The sequence below is a fragment of the Clupea harengus genome, chromosome 16 (assembly GCF_900700415.2).
Source record: "Clupea harengus chromosome 16, Ch_v2.0.2, whole genome shotgun sequence".
Lineage (NCBI taxonomy): Eukaryota > Metazoa > Chordata > Actinopteri > Clupeiformes > Clupeidae > Clupea > Clupea harengus.
The window spans coordinates 13859039-13868825 of NC_045167.1; the positions used below are offsets into that span (position 1 = coordinate 13859039).

At 46.6% G+C, this 9787-nt stretch overlaps 1 protein-coding gene across 2 annotated transcripts in view; it reads left to right on the plus strand.

The window, feature by feature from the left end:
* The window catches only part of chrm2a (cholinergic receptor, muscarinic 2a), a 66981-nt gene extending 57750 nt beyond the window's left edge, over window positions 1-9231 (plus strand). For both annotated transcript variants that reach the window (XM_012823523.3, XM_031582646.1), the window contains exon 3: window positions 7589-9231. In XM_012823523.3, coding sequence (XP_012678977.1) covers window positions 7642-9159 — 1518 coding nt within the window. In that variant the 5' untranslated portion in view covers window positions 7589-7641 and the 3' untranslated portion in view covers window positions 9160-9231. The remainder of the gene's footprint in view (window positions 1-7588) is intronic.
* The last annotated feature ends 556 nt before the right edge of the window (window positions 9232-9787 follow it).

The window sequence follows — 9787 nt, forward strand, 5'->3', positions numbered from 1 at the left end:
GATATACCGTGAATGACAGACCCTTCAGGGCCACTCAGACGAGACGAGTGGAAGAAGGGGAAATGATCCAGGCCACCTTTAAACAGACAGTTATAGCACAGAGTATATCATCTATGCTGTGCTATAATGGGTTTTTATGGATCAGCTATGGGGGCGGGAAGATTAGTCCTGACAGGTTTTGTTTTATGAAGTCCATGTTCAATTTATAAGGACCGGACTGGAGAGGTTTGGGCATTCATTGATTTGTTCTGAAATAAAAATAATGGCTACCCCATGTCAGTGGTTTCCAATAAATCTGAGGGGTAAATAAATAAATAAAGGGTAAAGGAGTGTAAGGCTTCTATCTCTGTGTGTGTGTGTGTGTGTGTGTGGCTGAGGAGGTGAGAGATGGTGTTTAAGTGCTGGCATGGCCTCCCAGCATGAACTGACACCAGCAGATGGGAGGATGTCACAAACACCAATGTTGCCTGTCAGGAGGGATCAAGGTTATGGCACCGAACCAAGACGCTTTTTCGCGCTGTCCCTCCTCAACACACACACACACACACACTCATGCACATGCATGCACATCTACAAACACACATACTTACTCACACACAGTAAGAATGCCACGTGCAAAAATCCTGACTTCAGCACATGCATTTAAAACTCTAGTCACATACAGACAGTGACCCCAGACGCGATCACCAGAACTAATTTTCTTCCAAACGCTTCAAAATGGAGACACTATTAGCACCCCTATGGAGCGCTCCTGTTTGCACATGCCACATGCTTTTTTTTTGCTCCTCTGCGAGCCTCAGATCCATTTATCGCTCATTAACCCCACATTAACCTCCATTTCCCACCGTCCTCAACACATCACACTTGCACCTGAGAACACACCGATCTGGTGACACCTGCGCAGGGTTTTTTTTTCCCCCAGGCCCGCTAAAACAGGGCAGCTCGGCTCTGAAGCAACTCCCAATCATATCCCTTTGTCTGTTAATGTGTATACAGTACTGGCAGCCTATTGTAAAGCAAAATAGCCGCTACATCGCAGCATCTGTGGCACAACTTTGTCAGAATGCTCCGCGGGGAGCTTGTGTGGAAGGGAGTAGAGATGTGTTCGCGAAGTTTTTCTCCGTGCTGCTGTCAAAGACGTCACGCACGGGGAAAAAATTTGACTCAGCTGCTGAACTCCGCGGGGAGTAACAAATGCGAGAAAGCAGCCCGATGGAAAAGAGCTGCTCCTATCGTCCACCACCGCAGATCCAAAGAGGCACATTCAAATGCCAACAACGCAGATTAATGTCGCCACGACCATATCTATCACCTTAATGAAATAAGGATGTGAGGCCATTAAGGTCATTACAGTTTGACGATCTTATTTTGTCATTTCCGGGGACATCTGTATGCACACTCAGCCAGTACTTCTTACGCCTGCATGTTAAATGCGGCAGCTTTGCATATATTTGACAACCACCCGTGCCTGCTCATATATCAACTCCATCTCTATTTTGGACATCTAGTCTGGGCCCTACTTAGCATCCACGGCCTCCCATTCAACTCCTTCTCTGCGTCGCCACTTGGCTCCATTCTAACGCAGCTGTTAACACACTTCTGGGGAGAATTTGTTTATTTTTGTGTGCAGAGGAGAATTCATGTATCCACTGCATTATGTATGAGTGAGTACGTGTATGTGTGTGAGAGAGAGAGCAATAGAGAGCCAGACAGACAATGTGTGTGTGTGTGTGTGTGAGAGAGAGAGGAGTGTATGTCTGTGAGAGAGAGAGCGTGTGTAGGTGTCTGTCTGTGTGTGTGTGTGTGTCTGTGTCTGTGTGTGTGTGTGTGTGTGTGTGTGTGTGTGTGTGTGTGTGTGTGTGTGTGTGTGTGTGTGCCTGTCTGTTCGGGACTAGAGGGGGTATGTGCATGTATTACAGTAGAGTCCGAGGAGCTCAATCTTGATTCCAGTGGCGATATGAGGTGGCATGTAGTAGGCCATTTATGGCCGTCTGTCACTATGGATCTTTCAGCACAGACAGTCTTTGGGGGCAAAGGGAGTCAGCATTCAACCCGACCTGTCCATCAAGCTGCAGCCGAAAATCTGCAGGAGTCAGAGATAGAGAAGGATTAAAGATGCATATTTCATTTCAATTCAATTTCGCTGCTCTACAAGCATACCAATTGCTTTGTGTGAAGAGCGGTATGGAACAAATGGAGGGCTCCCGGTGGAAATTCTTCTTTTTTAATACTTCCATTTCATATTTGTGTCAACTCTTTTAATCCATGGAAATGGGATTCCTTATGTAATTCATATTTATGTATAAAATGATCAATGTAGGCTCTTCTTTTCCTCAACCTAAAGCAGTAGATCAAATGGTGTGTAGAGGGTGTGTATGAACGGTTTAATTACGCCCGTGTGGACTTGTATAAGATGGAATAATGGGTGGGTGAGCACTCTGAGTGTGTAGCTATCAAAAGAGAAGTGCTAACCCCGTGTGTGTCCCATGTTCTTTCCTGAGGTCAAGCATTAAAAGCAACTAACAGTCTGAGACGAGGGGGTACTGAATCTTGTGCAAGTGTGTTTGCGTTGGGGGGGTGGTGGTTAGGGGTAAACATCTTTGGCTTTTTTCCCCCACATTTGTGCATCTATATGCAGTCACCATTTATAGACCCAGTAGCCAAGGCCTTGTATTCCATTCCAGCCAACCACCCATGTTCCATAAATGTATTTCCGTGTGTACGTGCTTTTTATGTGTGCATGTTTGTGAATGTGCTTTTTTCATGGAACATTAATGTATGTTTACCTGGAGAGAGACCTTATATGTTGGGTAAATAATATAGCATATGGAATATCTGCTGGAAGACTGGTGCAGCTGGAATCTCAGATATGTGTACACACATTTATGGGAATATTTCTTTGAAATATGTATGTGTTTGGACACCTTGTGTGTATATATATTTTTTTTAAACCAAAAGATATAATTACTGACCAAGACTTGTGTGCCGTTGAGCAGATTTCTGAGTGGCTACGCTGTGTGTGAGAATGAGAAAAGGGGGAGAAACAAGTGAGAAAGAATCCGTTAAGAGGGAGAGGGCCAGCCATCCAAAAGGCCACAGGCAATTTTCGGCTCTAGTGAGCCAGCACCAGAAACAGCTAAGTCTAAAAGGCGGACAAAATTTATTTATTTACAGTCAACCCTTAGAGCATACAGCGATTCATTTTGTCATTTGTCAAAACCTTTAAATTGAGGAGAAAAAATGGGAGCACAGCCAAAGATATAGAAACTCTATAACTTTATGGGATGGAAACTTCACCGCAGTCCAAGTCTGTGTAGTTGTGCATGTGAGAGAGAGACTGTCACTCATCATATAAACTCTGACTCCAGTAGTCTGCTGTCTGGGCCTGGATGTCACTTGTAGTGGATAGGACTGCTTTTCTGTCGCTGATATGGCCCACATAAGGCTGTGGATCACAGGACAGTAAATGTTGCCGCCATACAAATCTCTTTCTAAGCACAGGGCATAATGAAAGATATTATGGACTCAGATAAGAGGTGCGCTGGACAGATCTGGGCCAGACCTGGTCCGCTCCGGAGTCGGCCTCCTACCTGGGGAGAAGATTTTGCCTGGTGCTGAGGGTAATGTCATGCCGTTAACAGAGAGTCTTATAGCCTGTAGGCAGAGCTGCTGTGGCTCACATCACAGACTCAGACCATCAATTGCAGAACACTCAGAGTCCTCCACTCTAACAGGAGCCATGTGGTGCCAAAACTGGCCAGTTTATCACATTTTTTTCGGTAAACATTAACTTTAAGAGGTTTCTCGAAACATTTGGATGTGTTTTGTATTGGCAAGCTGTGGTACTCTTGTGTCGTTTTCCATACGAATGGTGTCACATGGTGCGCCTTGGCTCAGTTTAACCCGTCGACCATACACAGCCTGGATTTGCATTTCCATACATCGGAGTCTACTCGCTTGAGGGTGTGTCTTTAAGTGAGGGATAAAATATGAATTTCCCGATGAAGTCGAGGCAAAGAACTCCACGATGCAAAGCGTAACGTTTCCTCCGTTTAAGCCCCAGGTGCCGTACACGTATTTAGGTATAAATGACATTAGCCCACAAAAGGAAACATTTGGTTTAGTCTAACAAGAAACCAGCCTCTTTAGTTTCCAGGTTAGTTCTTCTTTCTTTAGTCAAAGATAACGGAGGTTGCTTGGTTAAAAATGTATTCCATTATTTCTAAGCCCGAATTAAATCAAAGATTAAACATCTTTAACCAAGATCTGCTTCATATGTGTCTTGATATATTAAAAATACAGACACACTTTGGCAAGTGCTGAAGGATGACCAAGCCAGTCACAAAAGTATCTTCAACGTCGTTAGGCGCGTTTGGAGGCAGACCCAGCATGCTTTGGCCGAAAGAAAAATGCCGCTGTTGAAGTTGTTATGGAAATGCAAATTAGCCCGGCACAGCCTGGCTCAGCACGGCCAAATGTGCCAATGGCCAAAAGACCCAGCAGTGCCCCTCCCTCTGGACCCTTGACTAATGGAAGAGGCTCCTGGTGTGAAGCTCTACACTGGTGTTCAGCAGGGCTTCCGCATAGCCTCTCAGTCGCTCCCTCCACACAAGATCTAACAAGCTTTGATAATCCACTTTGCCTCTGTCTGCCACAAGTGTGGCCTGTTTGTACCATAAATGTGTTTTCTTCTTTAAAAAAAAAAAAAAAAACGATGCATAAATTGTTGGACTTTAACATTTTTTATGGAGGATTAGTTGGGCTTAGCTCCGTGCCTAATACTATGATTAGGGATTTCTGGTACAGAAGATAAGTGAATTCTCCCTAGTTGTTCACAGACTGTTAGTCTGTTAACGGCAAAAGCAGTAAACAGGGGGTAGCAAGCTTGAAAGTAGTGGGGAGAGAGTACCCACTGCCTGCAACAATGCAGCCCACTGGTTCCATTGCCTCTACCCATGGTGTTACCCCCTCCGCACACGGTGGTGCGGTAATCCTTGGCGAGAGCGCGGCGTCACAGCGGATCACCGTGAATATCAAATAACAGTCACTCAGGATGACATGGCTCCATCACGGCACAAGCACAAAGACGACCCATGTCTTGATTTAAAAAACAAAGTATTTCCAACCGCTGTGACCACAGGTCCTGTCACGCCATCGGAAGACTGCATTTCTATAAATAATCGGGGGGGGGGGGGGGATCACGTTTCTCTGACAGAATGACTGTGATGTGCTCAACTCAACAGCATAACCGTGCATGAGAAATAATTGATATAGACAGGTAGTGGACAACAACAAATGGATTTGCTTCCTTTGCGTCCCATCAGAGTAGCTGCCAGACCTTGACAGATCTAGAACACACCTGACAAAACACTAAGCCCCCAAAACAACCCAAAGCGATGCAGCTTTGGCATGTGCCGTTTGCAGGTGTGCGATCACTGATCAAAGCTGAGGTGTACAGGAGGGCGAGGGGGGTCAGAGTAGAGAGACGGCAGAGAGAGAAACATGTTCCTCTCATGTTGGTGCTCAAAGGAAAGAGAGCACAATGCCAGTGTAGCATGTGTGTATGGAGTCGGGCTAATGGAGATGTCTGATGTAATGGCAGCTGCAATGTGACCAATGACAGAATACACCAGCATGTCAGTTTCATGTCATCAGTCAAACTCAATGAAAGGTAAAAACCAAATGGATAAGTACCACTGTAAATGATAACAATTGAATAAACAAGTTGGATGCCAATTAGACCAAATATACTTAAATTACCAAATAAACCTGAATGCATGAGATAGACCCAAACATGATATGAATGAGTGAGGGAAATGGTGAGGGAGAAACAAGCAGACAGAATGGAGAGGAGGGTAAAAGAGGATCCCCAAGCTATAAGATAGGATAAGTGAAAGAAGAATAGTAAGAATAAGAGTGAGCGAATGTTACAAAATGTCTGTTTTTTATACCTCAACCCCATTCCATGCGTCTGCCCCAAACCAGTGGGTGGTGTGACGGAGTACCCTAGATGTGTTGTCCTTTGTAATGAGATCAGAGAGAAGTACTCAGTTAAGCCGCCATTTGACCCTCTGGTGTCCGTTTTGTAGATTCGATCAGAGTGCATTCCGCCTTAGACTGAAGACTGAAGAGCCAGATGTGTTGGTGTGTGTCTGGGGGGGGGGGAGAGAGACTAGACTCCCAAGGCTCTGAACCCCGACGCCAACCCACCTCAACGTGAGATCAAAGCCTAGCATGAAAGCTGAGTGAGTCATCAGAGAGAGCCCATGGAGGTGGTCATGTCATCGCTTCACAACTCACATTGGCTTCTAAAGTCACGATCCAGACAGATAGGTTTTTACCCACTGTGAGCACGCAGCCGCCAACAAACTAGACGTATGAGTGCAAACGGACACACACACACACACACACACACAATGACACATACACACACACACACACACACACACACACACACACACACACACACACACAGACACACACACAAGCATATTGAGAGTCCACACTATATGTAAGGTTAAACGAGTTAAAGGCTAGATCATGTGCAATCAAAGGCCGTCCACATCACTGGCTTTGAAGTAAAAGTTGAAAGTGTTAAGATCCTTTCATGATTAAATTCTGGCTGAAAATGCATTTTTCAGTTAATTTTATCCATTTGATATTTCAGAACCTTAAAAATACCCAATACTTCTTTAGGCTTTTCTGCCTTTCCTGCGATAATATGCCATAGCACTAACAACATATGGGAATAAGAGGTATGATATACATTGGAAATGAAAAATAGCTTGAAACGGCTTGGTAAATATAGAGTGAGCTAGTGCAAAGCCCTTTATTTACTCTGAATGTATTAAAGATGGGAGTTGAAATTGCAACTCCCAGGCAAGCGTATTTAAAGGAGTCACTTAGCATAGTACCATTTACAGAGTCACACGTTTATCTGAATGTCTGCTGAATAATACCTAACAGGCATGCTTGACTGACTGTGAAAGTGTACTTGACAAATTAAAGAACTTCTCACTTTTCGTCCTGGATAGGGAAACACTTCCCCCCTGGGTATGCTCAGTCATTTTTATTGAAGATCACATTTTCTTCTGCCAAATGAACCTGCATCTGCTGGATGCTTTTTTTCCAATCTGCTTACATCAGTTTATTTGCATTCCTATCTATTTCAGATAATATTTTCTTTGATATTTTCACTGCTGTATTGAGGTATGGGCAGGCTCTTATGATGCCTCAATCTCGAATTAGCTTAACCACTACATAGGGTGCCATATGTGTGTATGCCACTATCAACCAGGTGTTACCAAGCTTCCTGAGAGCACCTGGACCTGTCCCATAGGCCATTTAAATTTGGTTTATCACTCAGTGGTGTCAATACACTGTCTCATATGGTCAAACCAGGGCCATCTGGACTTGAGTAAACAGAAAGAGTTTGAACTGAATTGAACTTATTGTATATATTGTCCCTTCTGCTCTGAACATTGCATGGTGCCAACTGAATGCTATGTTTATCTGAATGTTCCGAAAAATCTATCACACAATTGCTGCAGAGTTAAATCACTAAATATCTATATTTGGTCCTCCACAGATTTAAGGATTTGCAAACGGAGGTTCCAGCTGACTGAAGAATCACATCACAAGATGGATGGAATCAACTTCACTTACTGGAACGCCTCCGATGGCAACGACACAGTGCCTGCCGTCACCCACCAGAGCCCCTACAAGACTGTGGAGGTGGTGTTCATTGTGTTGGTGGCCGGCTCCCTCAGTCTGGTGACCGTCATCGGCAACATCCTGGTGATGCTTTCCATCAAGGTCAACCGGAACCTGCAGACTATCAACAACTACTTCCTGTTTAGCCTTGCATGCGCCGACCTCATCATTGGCTTGTGCTCCATGAACTTGTACACGGTGTACATCGTGATCGGGTACTGGCCGCTGGGGCCCGTGGTGTGTGACCTTTGGTTGGCACTGGACTACGTGGTGAGCAACGCGTCCGTCATGAACCTGCTCATCATCAGCTTCGACAGGTACTTCTGCGTCACCAAGCCCCTCAGCTACCCCATCAAACGCACAACCAAGATGGCGGGTATGATGATTGCCGGCGCCTGGGTGCTGTCCTTCATCCTGTGGGCACCAGCCATCCTCTTCTGGCAGTTCATTGTCGGTGGCCGGACGGTGCCTGACAAGGAGTGCTACATCCAGTTCTTCTCCAACGCGGCAGTCACCTTCGGCACGGCCATTGCCGCCTTCTATCTGCCCGTCATCATCATGATTGTGCTCTACTGGAGGATCTCCAAGGCCAGCAAGAGCCGCGTCAAGAGGAACGCCCGCAAGCCTTCGGCCGCCAACCCGGCCGCCGTGTCACCGAGCCAGGCGCGTGGCCACGCGGCCAAGCCCACCAACAACAACGTGACCGGGGAGGACCCCAACCGGGGCCAGACGCAGTCCACAGAAGACGTGGCCAACCAGCACGACGGCAAGCTCCAGAATGGCAAAGGCCCCTCCAGCACTGCTGGTGAGGGCGAGGGGGAGGTCGACGAGGCCCCCAAGGACAATGGCGTCCCCGGGGAGGAGAAGGACAGCTCCAACGACTCCAGCTCCGGCAGTGGCACCGCCCACAACCAGAAGATGGAGGACGCAGCAGCAGCGGCGTCCACTGATGGTTGTAGTGGCACCGTCGAGGCCGGCCAGCCTGTTACATGGCGCCGGACCAAGGCCGGCGGCTCCAAGCTCACCTGCATCAAGATCGTCACCAAATCGCCAAAGGGCGACTGCTATACGGCCTCTAACGCCACAGTGGAGATCGTCCCCAGCACCCAGAAGCAGGACCATGTGGCGCGCAAGATCGTCAAGATGACCAAGCAGGCCCCGAAGAAGAAGAAAGGGCCGCCGTCACGCGAGAAGAAAGTCACTCGGACCATCATGGCCATCCTGGTGGCTTTCGTGGCCACGTGGACGCCCTACAACGTCATGGTGCTGATCAACACTTTCTGTGCCAGCTGCATCCCCAACACCGTCTGGACTATTGGCTACTGGCTCTGCTACATCAACAGTACAATCAACCCGGCGTGCTACGCCCTCTGCAACGCCACCTTCAAAAAGACTTTCAAACACCTCCTGCTCTGCCAGTACAAAAACATCAGATCAGCTAGATGAACAGATGTGTCTGTGTGTGTGTGTGTGTGTATCTGTGTGTGTGTATCTGTGTGTGTATCTGTGTTTCTGCGTGTGTACAGTCTGAATGAGAGTGTGTGTGTGGGTGTGTGTTGTGCAAGCATAATTAAGAGAGGCGGGGAAACAGAGAGAGGGCGAGAGAACAAATGGTGATATATTTCTTCATTTTCTCTTTGTTTCTTTTTTTTCCTAAACAACCTGTTGTGGCACTTTATACTTGCAACTGCAGCTGCCAGAGTCAAAGACGCATCTCTGAGTGCTTGATCTCCGAGCGCAGAGGGAAGGAGGTGGGAGGTGGGGGGGAGCCTTGAAAAGTCACAAAATCCACACGACTGACAGATCAAAAACAATCGTACCAAAACAATCCATAAAACGTGACTCGTCTGTAACAGTACGACGGACGATGTTTTATCGATGATACGTGACTTCTGTTTAATCAAAGGCTGAGTTTAGGGAAGGCAGACATTTCAATGTGGCACCGGTGTCCTTGCCGTGACAAAGACATCAAGCTAAACAGGACTGCTAATGGATGGCCTCTGCACTGCTTATTTCAACACAACTTCTAAGGGAAAATAGGGCTGACTGAACCATCAAACCCTGAGTTTGTTGG